Source organism: Myotis yumanensis, unplaced genomic scaffold, assembly GCF_028538775.1.
Source record: "Myotis yumanensis isolate MYYU_CA2020_CCGP unplaced genomic scaffold, mMyoYum1.0.hap1 SCAF_10, whole genome shotgun sequence".
In the NCBI taxonomy this organism is placed as follows: Eukaryota; Metazoa; Chordata; class Mammalia; order Chiroptera; family Vespertilionidae; genus Myotis; species Myotis yumanensis.
In genome coordinates this window covers 25,840,612-25,864,999 of record NW_027223761.1, presented here as the reverse complement: position 1 = coordinate 25,864,999, position 24,388 = coordinate 25,840,612, and the positions used below count along the sequence as shown (strand labels likewise).

The following is a 24,388-nucleotide window of genomic DNA, read 5'->3' as shown; positions in this document are numbered from 1 at the left end:
ATTTTTATTTATTTCAGAGAGGAAGGGAGAGGGAGAGAGAGATAGAAACGTCAATGATGAGAGAATCATTGATTAGCTGCCCCCTGTACACCCTACACTGGAAATCGAGCCCGCAACCTCGGCATGTGCCCTGATAGGGAATTGAAGTGTGATCTCTTGATTCATAAGTCAATACTCAACCACTGAGCCATGCCAGCTGTGCACCTCTACCTAATTTTTAAAGATCAGTTAATTTCTAGGCAAATTCCTAAGCAAATATGTTTTTGGAAAATAGAAAAAGAACTAAAATTCTAATCTCATTTTGTGAGTATGTATATTTATGATTTCAAATCAATTAATGACAATATGCATAAATTAATAGCTATTTTTTCATTAGTAAATGTAGATGCAAAAATCCTATATACTAGTAAACAAATTCAAGTGTATATTAACAAAATATATCATCAATAAATGCATACATCTGCAGCTGAAATAAATAAGACTTATATCTTTGAAAGCATTTGTTCTGTTTAGAATTGAATGACAATTTTCTAAGTCAGAGTCCAGAAAGACATGACAGAAACCTTAACAAATAGGATAATAACATACATTTATTAAAATTATTTTATATTGCTATATAAATTATAGTATATAAATATTCATATGACATGTATACATTTTATATTTACATTTACATATATACCATATTATATATTATAAATCATGTTTATATTTGCATATTTATATATAAATATTACATTATATACATAGTATATAAATATGTTTAGGTAAAAATATATAAATGTATATTTTATATATTTTTAATGTTTATTGGTAGCATCTAGGAGAACACAGATCTCATATTACTGAGAATCATAACACTTCCAAATTTTGATAAAGGTTCAGTTTATGCAATTTCACACTATATGAAGATTATAGGTTAACTAAGGATTCAATTAATATATATATTTTTATTGTTGCAAATATTTCAATAAGTATTTTTTCTGCCAAGAAGACTATAGTTGGTGTAATTGAAGACTGGGTAAGAAAGGGAAATTAAGATAACTATAACTGCTCACTCTCAAAGAAAACATATTTGGAAGTGATTCTGTAAATATTGTTGTGCTATTTTAGATTTACCAGTAAGAGCAGATAAGCTTATGTCCTTGATTACATATAAAATTACTATGCTTTTTTCCATAAAAATAACAGATTGTATATTTTATACCAGAGATGTTGCAAATATCCACATAATTTGGTGCATCTATAATAAAATGTTTGCAACTTAAAAGTGATATTGCTTTTAAATCACAAAATATAAAAAAGATAATTTTCTGAAAATTAAGTTGAAAAAGCAGTAAAGCATGTCTTGATCTAATTCTGTTGAAAACATTTTTTATGAAGATGTGAAATTTTGTTTTTATCCCCAAGCAAATAACAGCATGGCAAATCTTTCAAATCTGTGTTCCTCATGAAATACCTAATAGCCAGGAAGAAGTTCTCAGGTGTAACCAAGTAATTAAAGATATTAATATTCATTAGAGGCATTTCATTACTCTTGCTAATTTTATGGCTTAACTTGCCCTAAATGAGACATAATTAGTTTAAGGGCAAGAATTAGCTTCAAGCTTTGACTTTCATTAAGAATAAAGAATTACTCTGTTCTTTTATTCTTTATTCAACATAAATAAATGATATTTTTGTCTCTGAGAATTATTTCTTAACTATCTGTTAGAAAGGCTCATTTTTCCAAGGATGTTAAAACTTGCTGCAATTCCAGACCCATGGATTCAAAATGCTAAAACTTTTTAAATATTCTGAATATAGGTTAGGTCCTGAATATCTGAGTATTACATTCTCAACTCTTTCTGTTAATCTGTCACAGATTAACATTTAAACAATTATAGTCTTGACATTGCAATATATTTTCATTATAATTTTAATTCGAGCTAGGTGTTAATTATGGATAACTGACTGAATAGTATCAAAGTCTGAGGATTTGGGGAAAAGAATGGTATCAGTGGAAAAGCTGGATATTAATATAAGCAATATGGCTTTAAGTAGTTCATGACTCAAACAAAAGTCAAATCTGTAACATATCAAATTTGCTGGTGCTCATAGAGTGCTTGGGTAGATGTAGAGTAAGCCTTGAGAGTTGCTTTTTTCTTTTGTGTAATGCAAGGGCATGACTTAAGCTGGACTACAGAAGCCTTCACTGCAAAGAAGTGTTTATTTCAAAGATGGCTATCTCAAGTAAACACATTGCCAGCCACAGAAAGTTTCATTTTCTCTCCTCCCTTCCCCCCACACTTATATCCACTCATTGGTTTTAGAAGTTTTGGTTGATCTCCATAACTTATTGATAACTGTTTGGATTGCTTGTTTTTCTCTCCCCAAGCCTAAATTCCCACTCTTATGTTTTAAATTCACCAATAAAGAGTGAGCCCATGAAACTAGTCCTTCACCTTCAATCCCAATAAAAGTAGAATCTCAGGCCCAGCTTCCTCCTTCTTCTCTTCTCTCTCTCCTCTCTCTCTCTCCTATCTCTCTCTCTCTCTCTCTCTCTCTCTCTCTCTCTCTCTCTCTCGGTGTGCCATGTAATTTCTAGGACTCATAAGCAACAAACCTTTTTTATTTAAAGTTTCCTGATGGTTATGTAACCAAACCCATTGGCTGCCTGCTGCAACAAAAGCTAAACTTGTGAGACAGGTGCTGATAAAAAATGGAAAGAGGTTTATTTGAGTGCCGATGTCTTGAGAAGATGGGGGACTCCTGTCCTCAAAAACATCCACTTTAATATATCAGTGCAGGCAGAGGTTTTTATAAGGAGGGAGAGGGAAAGTAGAACAAATATATCAGGGGAAGGGGCTGTGGATTTGCCATCTCTCCCACAGACTAATTGAGGAGATGCTGAAGGGAGGTGTGAATATGCCACTTCTCAAATGCTTCCTCCTCTCATTCCAATGCTATGTCTCTTTAAAGGGAATCTGTAGATACAGCAGACACCTGCAGGTCTTCATGGCTGCTGCCAAGCAACCCTTCTTCCCCAGAATAGGACACTCTAAGCTGTAAAATAAGCTAGATAAGAAGTGAAAACACAAGAGTTTATTTACATACTCTAAGAAAACAGAGTTGGCTGTAGCCTTGGGAGAATGCATAATGCATAACCTTTATTGCTTAATTGAAATTTTAAGTTATGGTTACAGTAATTGCTGAGGGTGTCTTATAAATCATAATAAAAATAACCGTCACTATCAAAAATATAAACCTTCTTCTCTCTGAAAGAAATAAATAAAATAAAAATATGGAAATTGAGGTTTAAACAGATGAGGATTACATTTATAATGTACATCTCAATTAAAAATATTCTATTATATGAGAAAAGGATATTTTTATATACTCAGTAGATTTATATATATGAATTGGGCAATGAAAGTTTAGTTAATGAAAATGTTAATCCTTTGTTCTTTTTCAATATTTGTTGAACATCATGAAAATAAATTTATAAAAGCCACAATAATTAATAAGAAATGTGTCTACATAATTTTCTATTCATTTTCAGATTAATTTTTTAAAGACTGAAGTGGAAAGAAAGAGCAAAATGATCCGGGATCTTCAGAATGAGGTAAGACATATTTTAGGTGAATTTTATATAAATCAAAGAATATATATAGACATTGATTTGCCAAAATCTTTGGAGTATTGATCACATGCACATTTGTCCTTTAGTTATGTACTAATGGAGAGGAACTATAAAGTTAAGAATTTCAAAGAGTAGACAATCACCACTTTTACAAATATTTGATAATGTTATTAGTTCATACATCTCTAGTTCATTTCTTCTTTTAATTATATTTTGCTTGGGAAATATTAAAATTTATTTTTATTTTGTAAGTTAGTCTACCAAATAACAACATAGACACTGAAGAAGAAAGAAAGCTAGAAATTAACTTCATGCTAGGAAGAACCAATCTAGAATTTAAAAAATTATGTACGGATTATAGAGTAATGTAGATTTGAACAAAATAAGCTGTAATCACTTTAATATAGCCTTTAATATGTAAGGACCCTATTAAAGTCTATATACTTTTTTCTCTTTTAATTACCTCTCTATCTTGTTGTACAATTACTTTTTTAAAAAATTCCCCATTGTGTTTATATTTCCACCTCTTTATTCACTTTTTTCTTGAATAGAAGTAATTATTTAGGACTATTAAACCATGACTAAGTAATGATACATCTTTTGTGATCAATCCCACTAATTATGATTTATTTTGAATCCCAAATCAATAACTTTAGTATTTACTAATTTTCTTCCCTTTCTTCTATTCTTCCTTCCTTTCTTTAATTTTTTGAGTAATTTAAAAGCATTATTTCTAAATACCTTCCACCTGATGTCAGTGTTAAACAATAGACTTTCTAAATGCCTGATGACAGCATTCAGCACCAGCACTCAGTGACATTAAAATGGTTTAACAGATTTGCAAGGACTGAAAAGAAGAAAGGAAAGCAAGAAAATTTTAAGTGATTTTCTGGTAATCCTATTGGATTTTCATATCTTTCCTATGATGTGAATGCCGCATCAATTTGCAGCTCGGGTTCAGGATCTGGAAAAGAGGCTGCACACAAACAAATGCACTAGACAAGATACATGAATTTAGAAGGCATGGGGGCCAGGTAGAAACCGTTCTCTAGTGGAGAAGCTCCCTGAAGCCCTGGCCCCGTTAGCTTTTATTCAATTATAGAATTCACATCTTGCCCTCAGTTAGGCAGGCAATCCAGTAGCAGACAGACTATCTTAAAGGTCAGTAAATATTAGTGAAGATTTACTTTGAGACTATTAATTAGGTCAGGAAATTGCTCGAGCCACCATTATCTCAACAGAACAATCAGTGCATAGTTTTTAGCCTTGCTAAATCTCAAGGTTCATCAGCCTTCTGAGTTCCTTGTTGCACTTTCATGATAGTGTTTGACAATGGATAGCTTCCAGCACTATGATTTTTCTTGAGTTTCCTTAAGAAAGTGTGATGGGGTGGACTTGATAATGATTTCCCTAAAACCTAATTTTTCAAGCTCCTTTGTGGATTTCTTGTTTATAGTGGGAAATATTAGCAGATTAATTACCAGAATACTAGGTATACTGGATGATTTCTTGTTTGCTGGAGCCCAGTGAAAGCTCAGTGAAAGGGCTAGATTACTCAAGTCAGTAACTTTCCATAGGTCATTTAAGACAAGAAGAACGTTTAAATGTCAAAGACAGTATTAAAATAGGGGGGAAAAGTACATATGTACACATACACACTCACATAAAGCATAAACTCAGTTGTATGATAATGAGAGATTATTGGTTAATTACATCTTTATATGTCTCATCAGTTAACTTTTAATCTTAGATAATTTTTAAGAAATCTAGCATTCAGCTAAGTAAGAGCACTTTCAAAATCAAACAGTAACTTACTTGTAACAAATACATATGAGGACAAACAAAATATTTTGTTACTGAGAGATAATTTATAGTATAATATTGATTTTCTAAGTGTGTAGGCTAGAATAATTATAAAAGAAATACAATTCTGCAAAACTAATGTCTAATGAATGTACGTTTTTTGTAATTAAATTTATTACAGCTCACTTTCATAATTGAAATTTGCAAGATGAAAATTGATAACCAGAAAAGTTTTTTTTTTTCTAAAAAAATAAGAAAAACCTAATGGTGAGCATATATTATCAACTAAAAGGTAAACATAGTAAAACTATATAGACACTGCCTGAACTTTTAGTTCAGAAGTAAAAAAAAATTAAAAATATATAAATTGATAATTTTTTCCTTATGTGAAGACAACTATAAAAAGGCACTTTACATTAGCACTTAGGGATTTAGTTTTTAAATTTAAGATGTCCCTTGGAGGAGAAAATATATTCATACTTTTAAAAAAGAAATATTTTTATTTATTTCAGAGAGGAAGAGAAAGGTAGAGAGAGATAGAAACATCAATGATGAGAGAGAATCATTGCCGTGACTGGGAATTGAACTGGTGAACTCTTGGTTCATAGGTTGATGTTCAACCACTGAGCCAAGCAGGCAGCGGCATACCGTTTTTGTTTTTTTTCAAGCAAGTGTTATGTGGGGCAGAAAGCAATTTGTTTTTTCCATCCATGCAGGTATACCTGTGTCAGGCTACATGGGAGCTTGCAACTCAAGATTGTGAGGCAGAACCCTTCAAACCTAAAATCACAAATGTGAAAGAACAAGGAGAATGAAAGAGGAAAGGAAACCCCTTATTACAATGTGTGTGATAATGTTTAGGACTTCATAAAGGAATACATAGTTGGCTATACTTGATGTAGATTAATATTGAAATAGTCTATATTAAATTAGTGACCAGATAGTGATCAAAGGAAAGAGGAAGGAAGGGAAGGGAAAGGCAAGGCAAGGCAAGGCAAGGCAAGGCAAGGCAAGGCAAGGTGGAGGGAGGGAGGGAGTGAGGGAGGGAGGGAGGGAGGAAGGTAACTTTAGGGGCCATCTCCATTCTCTTGTTTTAGTATAGATTCTTATGATTGATTATTTTCCCGAGACTAATTCAAGATAGTTCAAGTTAAGGATAAAATAAGGAATCATACTAATAAATAATAAAGTCAGAAACACATGGGCCCCACTCTGCCCAGTGATGGAAGTCAGAAATTTGTCAAACCTACTGCCTCTCAGTGGCAGGCTTTCCTTCTCACAATTTCATGGCTCAATTTTTCTTTCTTTCTTATCTCTCAGTTCTTTTGCTCATCTGTTCTTTGCATGGCTCATCTAATTTTTATGTTTTGTTTTATTGCTGTTGTTGTAAGTGCCTGGGAGAAAAAATCTCGCCATAGGTCAAGTCACTGCCCAAACTATGGATTTCCAAATAGTTCTAATAACCATTGACACATATCCAGGCATCTGAGGAAAAGAACATGGGTTTTTAGGGGCAATGTGCCAGTTACTATTCTCAGTTGTGGCAAAAAAAAAAAAAATCCTCTGATAAGAAAAGGAGTTATGAAGCCACATAGGGATTTCACAAAATTGTTAGGAGAGCTGATTATACAGCTTGTAGGCTGCGGTATAGGAACACCATAAACATACCCAGGGCTGGTTGTCTCTGCCAAGTTCAGGAAGCTGTGCGCCAGCTTGATGACCTCATCTGGTATCCCACAGCCCTATCCCTTGTGCATAAGACAATGGGTAACATCTAATCACTAGTTTCTGAATCTACATATTGCAGGGATCATGTCTGATTAGCAAAACCTGTCATGCCTGCTCAGGAGCTGCTATGGAACTTTAGAAATATAGAGGCTATATTTTATTTCTAATGTGTTTGCTTTATTTTTTTCTTGAAAATGTGGGATTAGTACTAAAGAACTTAAACATTATGAAAACATTTTCTAAAATTTGGTGGCCTTTGTATTAACAACATTTTTTAGGAATAAAAAAGAGTTAGAGTTCATAGTAACCAGCTTTAGTGTATGACAGGTCATCATTGAGTGTTCTGTAGTAGTTAAAAAAATGTGGTAAGGAACACTAATAGAGCATTCCGTTGTGCACGTATGCTTGTTATAATATCTGGTGTGTACACAGGGCACCTTGCCTACTTTTATGTGATTTTAACTATGCTTTTGTCTGAATTATTTTCTCAACTAATGCTGAATCTTTGAGGTTAGAATCCTACCTTCTCTAGAATATTATCATGCACTTTTTCAAATATCTTTTTGCTTGTTTATTTGTTTTTATTTATTGATTTTAGAGAGTGAGGAAGGGAGAAGAAGAGAGAGAAACATTGATGTGAGAGAGAAACATCAGTCAGTTGCCTTCTATGCTCTGAACCGAGATTGAACCCGGGATCCTTCGGTGCACAAGATGATGCTCCAACCACCTGAGCCACACTGGCCAGGGCCATCACTCACATTTTTTACCAAACAATCACAGGGCCAGGACTCTGTATACAGTGAGAATAAATTAAGACCACACATAAGTCTGTTCTTAGCACCAATGAATTAAATGTCTTAAATAACAGTGGATATAATAATACCTCCAAATTTGGACTTTGAAGCTGATTTACCTAATTTGCTATTTTCTCTACAATGGGGATGCTTAGAGACCCTGCAAGATAAAACGATCACTATTAGGTAATCTCTGACCATCCTGAAAATATATGATAACAGAAAAAAAAACAGTATAGGTGCGTATGTATATTTTTCAAATGAGAGGGAACTCATGACTAAAATGAAAAAGTAATAAAGTTAATAACATCCAATCTAGAAAAAAAAAATCTAGTAAGTTTTAAGAGGAAACCCCATTTTGGTTCAACTCCTGTGGCTATAAATCTTTCTAAAATAAATTATTTCATCTTGCCTCAATAAACACACTCAAGTGGAGATGATGGGATATTTCCTAATATAATAGGGTGCTTCAGGGTCATCATTCTGAAAATGGATTCTCACGCCTGCCTGCAGATGAATAGGTATACGAATTTGAGTCAAATATATACTGAGCCCAGGACATGCCTGAGAGGTTTTTAAATAATTAATTCCATTACAAACTTTTCACTTTATTTCTGCTAATTTGCCTTTTTACATGATTATTTAGAGAAGGTATTGTCAACTAGTTATTCTGCTTAATTGTGTATTCAGTATTTAAAGTTTACTATAACCCATCTGTACTAGGTGCTTGGGCTACTGTAATACGGTAGTACTACAAACTGGGTAGCTTTAAACAACAGACATGCACTCTCAGTTTTAAAAGCTAGAAGTCTAAAATCAGTGTCATAGGGCCATACACCCTCTGAACCTTCTTGGGCAGCCGTGGGCAAACTACGGCCCACGGGCCGGATTCGGCCCATTTGAAATGAATAAAACTAAAAAAAAAGAAAAAGACCGTACCCTTTTATGTAATGATGTTTACTTTGAATTTATATTAGTTCACACAAACACTCCATCCATGCTTTTGTTCCGGCCCTCCGGTCCAGTTTAAGAACCCATTGTGGCCCTCGAGTCAAAAAGTTTGCCCACCCCTGTTCTAGGGAATAGTCCTTTTTAGCATCTCCCTACTTTCTGGTGTCTCCTAGCAATGACTGACGTTCTTTGGGTTGTCAAGAACCTCTGCTTACATCTTCATATGGCCTTCTCTGTGTGTTTCTATCTTTGCATGTCCTCCCTTTGTCTTATACATATACCAGTCATTGAATTTAGGCTCATTCTAACCTGGTTTTATCTAATTACATGTGCAAAAACCCTATTTCCAAATAAAGTCACATTCTGAGGTTCCAGGCAAACATGAATTTTGGGGTAATACTAATCAACCACTTCATCATCAATGACATTTTGTATATTCCAAGTAAACAGCTTCAGATTATTTTTGAACAGGCAAGGAGGGAATGTTTTATTAGGTATGAATCTGTCTATAGAAGTACTCTAATATTACTGATTTAATTGCATATATAAGAGTTATTTGTCTGAATATTCTTTTTTAGAATAAACATATTACTTAATTCCCAGTCTTGTTCATCATTGTGCTATATTCCTAGGGGATATGCATATTATTAAATTTCAATTATACAAAAGAACCTCTGACCATGAAGAATGTAAAGAACATAATATTATAGAATAGGTAATATTTCCAGTATAACATATGATACAATAATAAGTACCAAAATTATACAAAATAACTGCAATAAAAATATATTGAAATAAGCATCCTATATAATAAAAGCCCAATATGCTAAGTGTCCAGTCATCTGGTCAGCCATTCAACCAATCAAAGTGTAATATGCTAATGATATGCTAAGGCCGCTCAACCCCTCGCTATGATGTGCACTGACCACCAGAGGCAAGACAGTCAACCAGTCAACCAGTAGCTATGACGTGCACTGACCACCAGGGGGCAGATGCTCCGACCAGTAGGTTAGCTTGCTGTTTGGGTCTGGTCAATTGGGACTGAGTGAAATGGGCCAGACATGCCCTAGAGCCCTCACATTGTCCCTCCCTGGCTGGCCAACCTCCTGCATCCCTCCCCAGCCTGATCGTGCACCAGTGGGGTCCCTCGGCCAATCTTGTGCCCTCTCACAATCCGGGACCCCTTGAGGGATGTTGGAGTGCAGGTTTCAGACCGATTCCGCAGGCCAGGCCGAGGGACCCCAATGGTGCATGAATTAGTGCACCGGGCCTTTAGTTTTAGAATAAAGTATTGTAAGGGGGCAAATGAGGGCAATAGTCACTAAATGTTTCATTGAAGGATTGCTTTTGAAAGGAATGAAAGGATTAGAATTTATAGCTATCGATTCATGATTAAGACAACAAATATAAAAAGAAGGTTGATGCTTCAAAAGTTCCTGTGCAAGTAAAAAGATTGTTAGTTGTTTATTTTTGTGAAAAAAGTAGTTAAATCTGATTGTGGTAAATCCAATTTCAGTCCAGCTTATTTGCAAATCAATGCTGTAGTACATGTTATAAGAAGCTGCCAATCTGATTGATCTGGCCAAAGCATAATACACAGGAAAATAAATCTGAAAACTTCTGATAACAGATACAACTGCATCAGTGAAATTTCTACTTTGCAAGGACACAGAATTTTTACCCAGCCTTTCAGATGTAAGCCAGGATTGCTGTTTTATTGGAGATTAGGATCTACCTTAAAGTTTGTTTTATTTTGTGTTGCAATCCATTAATTCTGCCAAGTTTTAATTTCCTGCTGCAGAATGTTGGCTAGATGCCAACACTGTGAACAATTTAAGGAATAATTCTCAGTTGAAATTGTGTGACTTATGCCCCTGGCTGCAACTGGGCCACTGTTTCCACTCTCCCATTGAAAATTATCTGGTGTTCTCTGCCATGGTTCAACTAAAGGGAAAGGTTCAATTTCTTACTCAAGTCTTTTGTAAACATTATTTTATATGTTTTATGTACTTCAGAATACTGTTAATTTTGTAAATGAAAAAACAATGCCTCTCAGACATTTAGCATATATTTAAACATTTAGCTCTTAACAAGTGGAAACTATTGTCATCATATAATTATTGTCATGGGCTTCTGTGGTAAAATTAGGACGTCAATATGCAATGCTATAGACAAATAAATATTTGCTTAGGAAATTATTCTAAACAAACAAAGAAGTACATTAAAAAGCTCCATATTTTACTTAAATAAAAATACCAAGGTAAGACAGGATTTTGGAGAAGAGGGGAGAGTGAGTGAGAGATAGACACATCAATGGTGAGAGAGAATCAATAGTGAGAGAGATTTATTGGTCAGCTGTCTCTTGCATGCCCCACACTGGGGATTGAGCCCACAACCTGAGCATGTGCCCTGACCAAGAATTGAACCCTGACCTCCTGGTTCATAGATTGATGCTCAACCACTGACACACACCATCCAGGTCATCATGATAATATTAATAACTTAAAACTAATATCAGGAAATTTCAAATGAGTTACTATTTCATAGAAAATTTTAAAATATATTAAGAACCCTTCTTATAATTTCTTCCTTACTAGGAACCTTTTAAAAGCTAGACTCTTCTTCCATGCTTCTGAAATTTTAATGTACATGGGCATCACCTAGGGATCCTGTAAAAATGCAGATTCTGCTTTAGAGCAGTGCCTGGAATCTGCATTTATAACAAGTTCCCAAGGGATGCCAGTACAGCCAGTGTCTGCACTGCACTGAGAATAACAGGGCTCTGAACAAGGGGTTCACAGATGCTGTGCAATGGCCATGTGCTGGCTGAGCCGTAATGATCATTTAGAGAACTTCTTTATATATAGATATCTGAAAGCTGTTTAGAAATTCAGCCCCAGTACATGTGACTTGAGGCTTGGCCGTCTGCATTTCTTACATTTAGGTAAAAGAGATTCTATTATTCAGGGGAGGTGTTCACGGAAAGGATGCGGAAGCTGTAGACTCCACACCCCTGGAGAGCTGTGAAGGGAAATCTTCAAGAGTAGCTTTTGTAGCCCTGAAAAGAAAGCTCTGAGGGTACCTGTGGAGAGGATACACCACAGCCTGTCTTGGGACTCATGTACTCTAATTGGCCAAGATAGAGCAGGACAACTGATTAAGAAGTCTGCTATGTACTATGAGTGAGAGATAATTTCTCAATATTAATTTTGCAGGGGCTGTCAGGATTGAGTCCTAGATAGCCAAAGCAACTGATGGGCATAGCAATAGTGTAACAGGGACTTAAATAATTTTATAGGCACAGAAAAATAAGGAACATGGAATGTTAAGAAACAAGATTTGGGAATCTCTGCTCTGAAGCATATGTGCTCCTGGCCCACTGCTGTATAACTGTCATGACTTTCTTTCCTCTCCCTCCTCCTCCCCCACCTCTTGTTTCCCCTCATCTTCCTCCTGAATCACAACTATCATTGCCATTTAGAAACCCAATGCCTATCACATAGTAGATACTCAGTAAGTACTTGTGAGTTTTATGTGTGTGTGTGTGTGTGTGTGTGTGTGTGTGTGTGTATGTAAAAATATTTCACCAAAGAAGGAATAAAAACTTCCACTGTCACTGCTACTCCTGTGGCTTGCTTGCAGGTTACATGTGTAATTGCATTTCTGGGTGGCAAGCCCTTTTATATGCATGATTTCACTTAGTCTGAACAATCCAAAATGTCAAGCAGAACACATTCCAAATGGAGGGGAGAGGTGAGGAAAAATCAATCTTATAGACTTTCCCAATTGCTTCATTTCATAGAGAGGGGAGAGAGTGGGGAAGGAGCTAGGGCTAGGCACTCAGTTTTCCCTTTCCTTTCAAGGTTCTTTTCTCATTCTACCTCCTCTCATGACTATAGATTTTGAAACAAATGTGAAACTGACCAGCGAACTGCTTCTTGTCTTTCTAAATATCACATGCATGTGACCATTGTGTAAACTCACTATTCTTGCCACAGCTGTGAGAACATAAACCTATTTTTTTGCATTCTTCAGAAAGCTGTTTTTGTCATGTTGGATGTTACACCAGTCACATTCCCATGGATTTCTTCTCTTCGAGATAAGATGATGCCTTTGTTAATGTAGTGGAGAACTGCTAAGCAAAACTAACAGAATTTTATCACTTTGTCTCACAATTCAAACTTAACTGATATATGTAGTTGCTGGGTCTAACTTGAAAAAGCAAACCTATAGTGATTTTTAAGAGATAAAAAAAAGGATTAAAAGTCTCATTTACCAATCGATATTGCATTTCCAAATTAGATTCTAGTATTTTTCAAGTTTGAGGAACAATGATTTCTTATCAAAACAACTGTGCTAGTGTGTATTTTAAATGATTTTAATGTAAGAAAAAGAAAAAATAGCTCTCTCATTCAGTAATTGTTGAGTATTTGACCACCGAGACATAGTTTGCTGAGGTAAGTTTTATTTCTTAATCTGTATACCTGAAAGTACTTCTTACAGACAATCTCAAAAGGTCCATGCACTTCATACATTTTTTAGATTTAATAGCACAAATTTTATGTTGTTTGTTTTATACATATACTAGAGGCCGGTGCATGAAATTCATGCACTGGGGGTTGGGGGTCCCTCAGCCCAGCCTGCCCCCTCTCACAGTCTGGGAGCCTTCAGGGGACGTCCTACTGATGGCACAGGTACCAGGCCTAAGCCGCAGTCTGGCCGCGGAGGGGTGTGTGTGTGTGTGTGTGTGTGTGTGTGTGTGTGTCTGCTGGTGCCTGCCCCCAGCCGCATCAGAGGCTAGGAGCAGGTGCTCCTCTGTGTTGTTCTTTCAGGGTCGGGGCCGTGCCCAGCCCTTCCTCCTGAGCTGGCCGTGACCCTTACAGAGTCTCAACCTCATTTACATATTACTGCTTTTTATATATATAGATACCACTTATCAGTTGTCTGATACTCACTGCATCCCCTGGTCACTAGTTTAATTGAGTATAAGGTAGTGTGGTGGAAACAACCATATGTTCACCAATGTCCATTTTCTCAGTCTTCCATTGGTAATAGAACAAATTAGTTTTAGCTGTAAATTCAAACCTACTCAGCTAGGAACTACATTTACTAGCCTCCAGACTTCTTTTGTAGTTAGTTAGGGCCACATGACTATGTTTCAGGCAATAGATATAAAAAAAAGAAAACAAAAAACAACCCTCTGAGTTCATGGCTATATATAAAAGTGAAAACTGTAATTCCTTTTTTAGATAGTTTCTTCTTTTTCACTAACTGCCTGGTGTACACCTTTATTCACTATGACTAAATGACAATTTAGTTGAACCTGGAAACTCCTTTTATGTCCAGTTTTTTTTTTTCTTATAAGATGTGCTCCATGTCTTATTGAAATGCCTTCTCATCTTATCTTTGTCTTTTTTTAATGCTCTTGCTCAAATAAAGCAAAGTATTGCTCAATATTTGTGGAAGGCTTTGCTTCATCCCTATACTCTGTCAGAGGTAGATCGATAGCCCCACTGTGTTCTGCTACTGCTCCACACTTCTCATATCACAAGTTACCATCGCACTTGTCTAAGGTGGGGAAGGGCAAGTACCTCTTTGTTCTGTATTTATTCCTGGCTTCTAATGGAGTGCATGGCACATATTAAGTTTTTAATAATGACTAATGAATATCTAACCTGAGGCCACTAGGTATACATCTTAATGCCATAAAAAGGTAAATGACTTAACCTGTTTCCTTTCTACAGCAAGCTGAATTCATTGTCTAGCAATAATGAATCATAATCTCTCATCAGTCAGTTTTACCACAAAGCAGTCTTTTTCTCTAAAGGCATGTGGTCAAACAGCTCCTCTGAAGGTGTGCTTCTCTACTTAACTTTCTTCTCTTGCATTTATGTCTATTCCCTTCCCTCCCCCTCCCTTCATTCTTGAAGTTGTTACAGCTTCAAACGACTGAACTATCTCTTACAGTTTCCTTCACACTCCTTACATCTTGACAAATATTCCCTCAATTAAATCTACACAAAATAATCTTATTTTGATTGCCCCATCTGTTTCCTGATGGAAGCCTGATTAGTAAGCAAGTTTTAAATTCTGCCAGCACATCTAACAATCTATCTGCATTGTGACCCATTTAGTCTGCCTTCACTCATTATGCTGGTTGGGTTACCCACAATCCCATCACAAGTCAGTCCCTACACTTGTGCTTTGGGTCCACATCCACTTATACTCAAGGATGTCTAATTATTATCTCTTCTCTTTTATGCATCACCAATTTCTCTTTTATTTCATATATATCATGGTGTTATACCTCCCATCTGTGAAATATCATGACTCAACTCTATATTGCCTTATATTTAGTGCCTTATTTTTCTGCTCTTTTTGTGTGTGTGACACTATCTAGAAGTTTGCCAATATTCTTAAACATATCTTCATCCTCCAAATTCATACTCGAACCCACTCCATAAAGACAGCTCTCTTCTTTCAAGGTCAATAATAAACTCCATACTGTTCAATTGAAAGGTTAGTTCACAATTTATGTTAATTGAATTATCAGCAGTATTTGCAACACATGATCACTTCCATATTCTTGAAATATTTGCTTTACTTGGTTTTTATGACTCCATGTCTTTGAGATCTTTTTATTTCTCACTGACTATCCCTACTCATTTTCTTTTGATATATATTTCTTATGTTTCCAGCTCCTTTACTGTTGGAGTATGTCAAATCTCAGTCTTCAAATTTCTCCTTTCCATCTGCATTTACTTTCTAAGTAATATTTTCTATGTCATGTTTGTAACATTGACCAATGTATATTTCTCATATTTATATTTTCTGCTCAGACCACTCATTTGAAGTACAGATACTTACATGTAAAATGCTTACTCAACATACCTATTTGTATGTTTAGGTATCTTAAACTTAGGATTAGAAAAGCAATGCCTCCTGCTTTCCTCCTCATATATGGAATTTATTGAGGAAATCTGTAATCATCTTGGTACCTCCCTTTTTCACATATAAAATCCTTGTTAACGTTTCAGAAGAAATAATTGAATTTTACAGATGCCAGCTACCTTAACGATCTAATAGTAAATCTACAATTTTATATTATTGTCAATATTAGTTGAATAAGCAAGTCTAATTTAAATCAGATAAATTTGTCCTATATTTTTGACTCACATGTTTTCAAGCCCATTATAAATTTGAATTTATCTGCAAATCGACAGCTTGCAATTGGACACAATGACATTTTAAGCACATCTCTAGCGTGGTTTCTCTATAAAACATAAAATTTTTAAGAAATATATGTAAATATTTATTTAGTGATACTGTGTCATAATATGATAATAATTTCTTAAAATTTAGAGGCTCATGTAAAAATCATTATAATCTACCCTGTATTTATTATTCTAAGTACAATTGGGGTGAACATATGCTTAAATTTTTTACTTTGAATGGTGATTTTTTTGCCTTTCAATCTGTACAATTTTTATTTATGTGTATGATAGTTCTTAAAGTTTTGTTTACTGAAAATCACTACTAGCATATTAAGCAGCTCTTGTGTTTTATTTTCTCTCTGTCATGATAAACTCTATAGTGCATTCAATGCATATGTGCCTGCTAAGTGTCCAAAGTTTTCACTCTTCACTACAAGGGGACCAAAGAACAACTGATAACCATATCTTCCAGGATCCCACAATGTAGTGGAATTAATACCTCTCCTAGCAAACTTTTTTTTATTGATTGATTAAGGTATTACATATGTGTCCTTATCACCCCCGAGCCCCCCCCCCCCACTTATGCCCTCGCTCATGCCCTCACCCCCCTGGTGTCTGTGTCCATTGGTTAGGCTTATATGTATGCATACAAGTCCTTTGGTTGATCTCTCCCCCTTACCTCCACCCTCCCCTACCTTCCCTCCGAGGTTTGACAGCATGCAATCTTTTTTACTGGTCATGAAAATGAATTAAATTAGCCCCTTAATTATTTTAAGTAAATACCTTACTAGTTATTTTCTTTTGTAGGAAGCGGGGAGTGATTAATGAAGGCACATTTTGATAATTCCAAACAATAGTCCTGTTATTTAGAGAGTCTTGTAATGATCAGAAACATCCTTTCTGTGATCCAAATTTCCAGCAGTGTAAGCTGTAAAGTTAAGTGAGCAGAATCTTCACTATGGTAAATGTCAAGGATTTTCTCTTAATGCTCAGGTCCCTAAGTGAGTCTCTTTATTTAATCTAAATAGAAAACAGCCGATCTTATTTTATTTCTTTTTAGAGCTTTGAAATAACATCATTCATCCTATTATGTCTTCTATGCATTGAAATATGATAGGTTAAGAAGCATGAGGTAATTATAATAAACTAGAGGCCTTTGCAGCCATGGTGGCTGCCTGGATCCCTTGCCACCACTGTGGTTTCCTCGATCCTGATCCTGTGGCTGCAGCTCCAGTTTAGCCCAGGAGGACTTTCAGAAGGCTGTCCGGCCTAATTAGCATATTACACTTTTATTATTATAGATGGGGAGTAACAGCAAGGCCTGTTTGTTAATAGTTTTTTTTTCCCCTTGAAGCCACAGGTATCTTATCTTTTCTATTATTTTAATTTGCAGTCAATTATTACCACAACAAGGGAATTGTGGGCAACATTAAATCACAATGCACAAAAGATATTCAGCTCAGGGAGTTGAGATGGGAAGTGCTGACTTCCCTGTGTGGATTGGGTTTACAAACTATAGCCCCCTATCTCTCCTGCCTGGTGAGCATCCCTTCCATCCCCCACCCCCGCATTAGGAGAGGAAAAGAATTCCCTAGAGCTTGGGAAGAACAGAGTAAAGGAAAGAATCAGCTGCATATCTGGCTTCAGGAGTGGATCCAAGTTTCATTTCCCATAAAAATAATGTAAACAGTGAGCAGGAGTGGCCAAAGCAATTCCACTAGTACAAGAAGAAGTGGACAGAATAGTTAGACTTATTTTAACTGGGTCAGCTTTCCTTCCTGTGTGCTTATCATTACTTCTAAGGGAAAAGAAATTTCTGAGGGACAAGCCATTTACAGGCTAAATTGTATTACAGTAGTAGAAGCTTCAAGCACTAGAGAGAGAGCCGTTTCATCATTGCAAGGTGTTTTGTTGTGATCATTTTCTCTTTCTGCTCCTCCTCTATCATCATCACCCTAAAAATAAGTAACCTCAATTGGGCCCTTTCAGTGCACCAGGCATTATTCTAAGTGCTTTAGCTACTTGAGCTCACTCAATTATCACAACATTCCTGTGAGTAGAAACTTTTTATCATTGTATAGAGAGGAAACGGAGGGACACATAGTGGGAAGAAACTCATGCAAGGTATTAACTTAAAACCAGGCCATCTGACTTGACATTGTTTTCCTGGAGAGTAAATAGCTATTGAGTCTCGAGTCTTGCAGAAGTGGGTTCAAGTATTAACTCCGCCAAATACTAACTTTGTGACTATGTTAAACCTACGTAGCATCTGGACTCTCAGTTTCTTTATTAACAAAATGGGATATATAATAATAGCTATTCCTAATAATGTGGATAAGTTATTGTTATTCCTGGCAGTGGTAATTACTATTGGGATACAAAAGTAATACCATAATATGACTATTTTTAATCAGAAAGAGTTAAACAAATTTAATATTCCTTGAAGGTCATGCATTGAGAATATTTTGCTGATTAATTGCAATGGTAAATGATAATTTTAATACAAGTGCTTAGTTAATTTAGCTAATTAAACAAACCTAGACATTACTGGGAAGAAAGCAAGGCAAGATTCCAGATTTGATTTTTTTTTTAATTCCACTCTAAAGACTCTGACAACCTCTCTTTCCGTTGTCTTGCTTTCAATATATTGCTTTCCACACATCCCCCCTTTTTTATTTTCCGAAGGTAATAACATTAAAAAATTAACTCTTTGTGAAACAGAACTTATGATGATAGCAAGAGAAATAAAAACAATAATGGATACTTAATTATTGTTTGTGAAGCATTTTCACTTACAGGATCATTTTCAATTGTAAATTAACAAGTTAACCATGGAAACACCAATATAGGTATGATGGTCATATTGTTAAGTCCAACTACTTCAAGAAAATTTTTAGGTTTGACAGTATAAATTCTAATAATGTTTAGCTCGTGTCTCTGTAAAGGTCACTAACATGTTGTATTTATTTAAATTGCTGACTAGATTTGCAGTGTACCTATGAAGGTTAGCAAATTCCAATCCTCACCTAACCTTTCCTGTAGATATAGTCTAATAAAATAAGGTTTAGAAAATTTAATTCTTTCTCTGCTAACGTGTAGAGTGGGAAAAACAGGTTTCAGATCCAACTTCTAATCCCAAAGCCCACCATCACATTTTTCAGTATAGAGAAGCATTAGAATGCACAGCTAAAAATCTAACAACTTGATTTAATCAAAGCTCTTCTACAGAATTAGTCTGTAGCGCACATTGCAGGAATAACCTGTCTGGTTCATGTCCTAATGAAAAATTGAATTGTGTTTATTGTATACACTGATCTCCACATTTAGCACCACTCAAAATGAGGTAGAATATTTACAATCTTTAACCCTAATGTACTTAGCAGTCAAATGTAATATCCCAGCTATCAATTCTAAAATTAAAAAAAAATATTTTCAGTTTAAATTCCATGTGTGTATATTTCAGTATAGGGTAATTAATTACATAAAATGATTACAGCTATAATATAGCCAATTCATCTATTGACATAAATAAGACATATGTACTTGCTCAATTAATGCTCAGTGTGATGTTTTACATGTCTCTCTATTTGAACAAAATTTTTTCCTACATGAAAAATATGTTGAGAAAGGCCTCCAGAAATAGGGATATTTTAACATTGGATTCTCCTTCCTATTAAAAAAAATGAGTTTCTCCCACCATATGAGGGGAACAGAATCAGGTCTGGCTAGAAATTTTCATCAATAAAATTAAAGAAACAAAATGAACACTGACTTTCTAAGTTATATTAATGACCATGGGACAAACTGACGATAGAGTATAAAACTAAAAGATGATTTTACTAAAGAGAGAGATAATTTTTCTTTAGAAACTTTTCCTAGAGGTACTATGTCAATTTAGAATTACTATGGCTTAAATTAAAGATGAAGAAAAAATTTGTAATGATTTATAGTCCATTTCATTTCAGCAAATTGGTGAAGTCAGTCCTTTTGGAAAGAGAAAATACAAGTCTTTACTTTATTGCCTGGTCATTAGCATGTTTTTATATTAAGAACAGATGGCATGATTTATCAGGCAAAGCAAAAGGTTTAATATCAAAGAGAGAGCAGTGTCCCACTGTGAGAGCTCTGTGACTTATGAAATGCATGATTCTAAAGCTGTTTCAAATCATTTTTGCCAAAATGCAAATTAAAAGCATGTAAGTAGGTGAATAAATAAATAAAATACATATTAGCTTGGATAATTTTATTAACCTCATGTCATTTAAATGTGAAGTTGGAAGGGGATAGTCTGTTTAACCTTGCAAAACTGCTGAGGAAGCAAAGTAGAAATTTGCTGACTTGTCATATGTGATCAATTAGTTAGTTTCCTATTTTAACTGTTCACTTTGGGCATTCTATTCCCATTTCCATTTCAGTATCTCACTTGAACATGCCACCCCGAATCCCAAGGACACATTTTTCTCCTTCATCATATATTTTATATGCACAAGTCCTTTTTTTCTTAATTTGTACTTAAGTGTTTGGGAGAAATAGAATGTACAAGAACAGCACAGTCAATTCTTAAGGTGAATAGAAAATGAGTAATGGAAAATAAACAAATGAGAATTAGCTTTCTTAAAATGAGGAATTTTTAATTCCTCGTTTAAAACATTTATAGATTTCAGAATTGAGAACTATATTGGTTAAACATCAGGAAGTCAATGGAGAAAATTAATCAGCAGACACACGATACACAAAACACACAACACAAATCGATTTTGTTTATAGACTTATCGAGATTGCTGTTGCCTTTTTCTCGAGTTATATTTAACATTTAGTTGAGCCATATGAACCTGCCATTTTGGGTTAAAAATAATTTGAAATAGCAATTTCAAATGGTTTATACTAGCAGATGAAATAGAGCTGTTTTCAAGGCCCTTCATAAAGATAAAAGCTGTTCTTTCTTAATGGAATTATATAAAAGGTGATTAATATAATTTGTAAAATTTTAGTACATTTTATTTAATTTTTAAACTAATACTTCTTCATTCAGTTCAATGTATATTACTTAGTACTTACCATGTGAGAATTGGAAAACACTATTTAACAAAACAGGCGATATAACTGCTCTCATAAAGCTTACATTCTAGTGGCTGAGAGAAAATTTAAGGTACTTAAATAAAACATATATAGTTTGCTATAAAGTGAAAAGTGACAAGGACACAGATAAAGCAGGGACAAGGATTTTGTATCACAATGAAAAAAAGGTGGTCTGTTAAGCCCTCAGAATGCCATGGGCTCTGCAGTGCATGCTCAGTGTTACTGATCTGCCACTCAACCTGCTGACATGGGTCAGAGGTCGGTTTGCAGCTCCCAGAGTCCATGGAGTCTCATCTTTCGGCTTTTCTGAGTCCTGAACCAGGAGCTCATGATACACAGCAGCTTCTTCTGTTGACATTAGAGACAGTGAACAATAGACATGGGTCCCCCTTGTTCACATGGGTTCCAGTTTGCATTTGCAGGTTTTGGTTTGTTCTTGAAGGCTCTGCTTTGAGCTTGCTCACCTTGTTTCGCTTTCAGCTTTCTTATTGACTTCCGGTCATGGTGTCCTATTGTGATTTTAGGCTCACCACCACATATAAGAGCTTTTCATAGGCTACTTTACTGGCTCTCATATTTTGAGAGGTTTAGTCCCTAAAATAAATTCTATAGTCCATGTCATTTTGAATTGGTTTTGTTTTCTTTTTTGAATACCAATTAAGACACTAATCAATATCTGATATCTATAAAGCCTCTCAGATGTAGAATATCCACAGTTGAGTTCCTGATGCCTTCTAGCACAGACTTGCTTCCCTCACAGTCTTATCCAACACAGTTAATGACAACTTTATTCTTTCTGTTGTTCAGCCAAAAGCATGGAGTCGTCTTTGATGGTTCTCTTTTATGTGCACCTTGTCATTTGGACGTCCTGGCAGCTCTATTTTTAAGGTATATCCAGTACATTAGCCTTTTGCTCTTTCCTTCTTTGACATTCCACTGTGGCCCATGCCACCATTATGTCCTACCTGGTTCAGTTAAGATCATCCATAGAGAGTCAGTGCAAATAAAAGAGAGTAGGGATCCAAGAGGTACTTCAAGTTTTTGAGAGTAGGCAATGGAAAGATCAGTGAAGGAAACTGCGAAGGAAGAGCCACAGGGTATAAATTCAAGTAAACACAAGACCCTAAAAATCCACCTGAAACAACAAACAGGTGATTTGAGGAGAGAAAATGATCATTTGCCATCACTTCCCAGGACTAATGAAACTATTTCACTGGGAATGTGGGCTATAGTGTTTCATCAAACTTGCTTACCAAGGTATAATAAAGAATGTATTGCAGCCCTAACTGGTTTGGCTCAATGGATAGAGCATCGGCCTGGGGACTGAAGGGTCCCAGGTTCGATTCTGGTCAAGGGTATGTACCTTGGTTGCAGGCACATACCCAATAGGGAGTGTGCAGGAGGCAGCTGATTGATGTTTCTCTCTCATTGATGTTTCTAGCTCTCTATCCCTCTCCCTTCCTCTCTGTAAGAAATCAATAAAATATATTTTTTTAAAAAAGAATGTATGGCAGAGCCATCTATATAGATTCAGTGGTAGAAATTTATGAAATAGATTTTTCATGTTATTTTATTACAGTGGATTACAGGATGATGTTTGATGTAAAAACCAAAATTGTTACAGTGAATATTTCTATGAATATTTCATTAATGTTCAACATCACCTTGAGATCCTTATTTATTAAGACCACAGGTCAATGGAGAAGCTTACCAAGAATTAAAAAAAAATGTCTGTATTGAAAAAGCCATCTTCAATTTTCCTGCTCCTGAACTCATTGTTTGCTAGTAAATAAATTCTCTAACAACTCACACCTTATGAGCGATCAGTTACCACTTGCCAGTTGCTCTTATACATAACAAGTTATTCCAGAGACTGAGCTATTTCTAGTTCCCCAGATGAGTCACTTAACCTCTTTTTACTCTACAGAGGAAGGCATACATTATTCCTTGGCATAACTCGTAATGTGAATATTGGTGAGATAATACTTGCAAATCTAATTGAATGCCTCACATACAACCAAAGGTGAAATTAGATACTTCCTGTGAGTTTGCATGTGTAAGGGATAAAGGGAGATTAATATTATTTTTATTCAACTGGGAAGGAAACCCAATGCTATATGTTTGCCCAACTAAAGTGTTAAGGAAAGTGACATGTGTTCCTAGAAATTGCTAGTGACTAGTGATACTTTCACTAGGCATATACCTATCTTAAATATACACATGGAATAATTAAAGTAAACCTGAGATTCTGGTTCTTTGGAAGACAATTTTCATATTTTTGTCATGGTTTATGCTACACATTATATTATGCTATCCAGGGAATATGGCTGGGAATCATTTGAGTCCGTTTATTTCACTCTCCACATTTACTCCCTCTCCAAATCTTACTACGCTTTCTCCTCAGGATCTTGCTAAATACCTCTATCACTACACTGAAGCTGTTTTATTTTAGACTGCCACTATTTTTTTTATGTGTAATCATGTGGTTATCTCCCATCCGATCTCCTGGCCTACAGTCTTATATTTCTCTATTTCATCCTCAATATGTGTGGTATACACAGTCTTCCTTGTTAGGTCCCTGTTTATTTTATCCAATCCTATGCCTGCCACTCCCCAAATAAAGCTTTTGTTCCAGACATGCTGAATTACTTAGTGCTATTTTGCATTTCTGGCTTTCAAATACTTATTACCTGGGACATGTCTTCCTTCTACCATGGAAGACAGCAGAGGATAGTATACAGGAGCTAAATTTTTAATAGCTAAATACAGTATAATGGATCTGTACCAGGTGGGAATACTGGGAGGTCTCTACTCAGGGGTAAAGTTGGTCTGTATTAACGTATCTGCAACTTCTCTTTTCTTTCTAACAAATAAATTAATGACTTTTTGGAGACTGATAGTTCTATCTATAATAATAAAAGTGTAATATGCAAATCGGCAGAAGAGCTGTCTGGATGACCTTCTGGATGAAGCTGGGGTCCAGGCTGCAGCCACGGGATCAAGGCAGCTGCAACAGCTGCAAGGGAGGGATCAATGCAGCTGCTGCAGCTGCGAAGGCCCACTCTTGTATGAATTTCATGCATCAGGCCTCTAGTTTACATACATAATGACTGGACCATGTAAGCTCTAATTTATTTTTTAATTTATTAAGCATGAATATTTTGTATCCCTCTGGTAGTGACATTCTGAAAAGGTAA

The 24,388-nt window shown here is 35.4% G+C and overlaps 1 protein-coding gene across 4 annotated transcripts in view; it reads left to right on the top strand.

The window, feature by feature from the left end:
• The window catches only part of LUZP2 (leucine zipper protein 2), a 309,639-nt gene that overhangs the window by 172,059 nt on the left and 113,192 nt on the right, over positions 1 to 24,388 (top strand). For all 4 annotated transcript variants that reach the window (XM_070428148.1, XM_070428147.1, XM_070428146.1 and 1 more), the window contains exon 5: positions 3,542 to 3,604. In XM_070428148.1, coding sequence (XP_070284249.1) covers positions 3,542 to 3,604 — 63 coding nt within the window. The remainder of the gene's footprint in view (positions 1 to 3,541; positions 3,605 to 24,388) is intronic.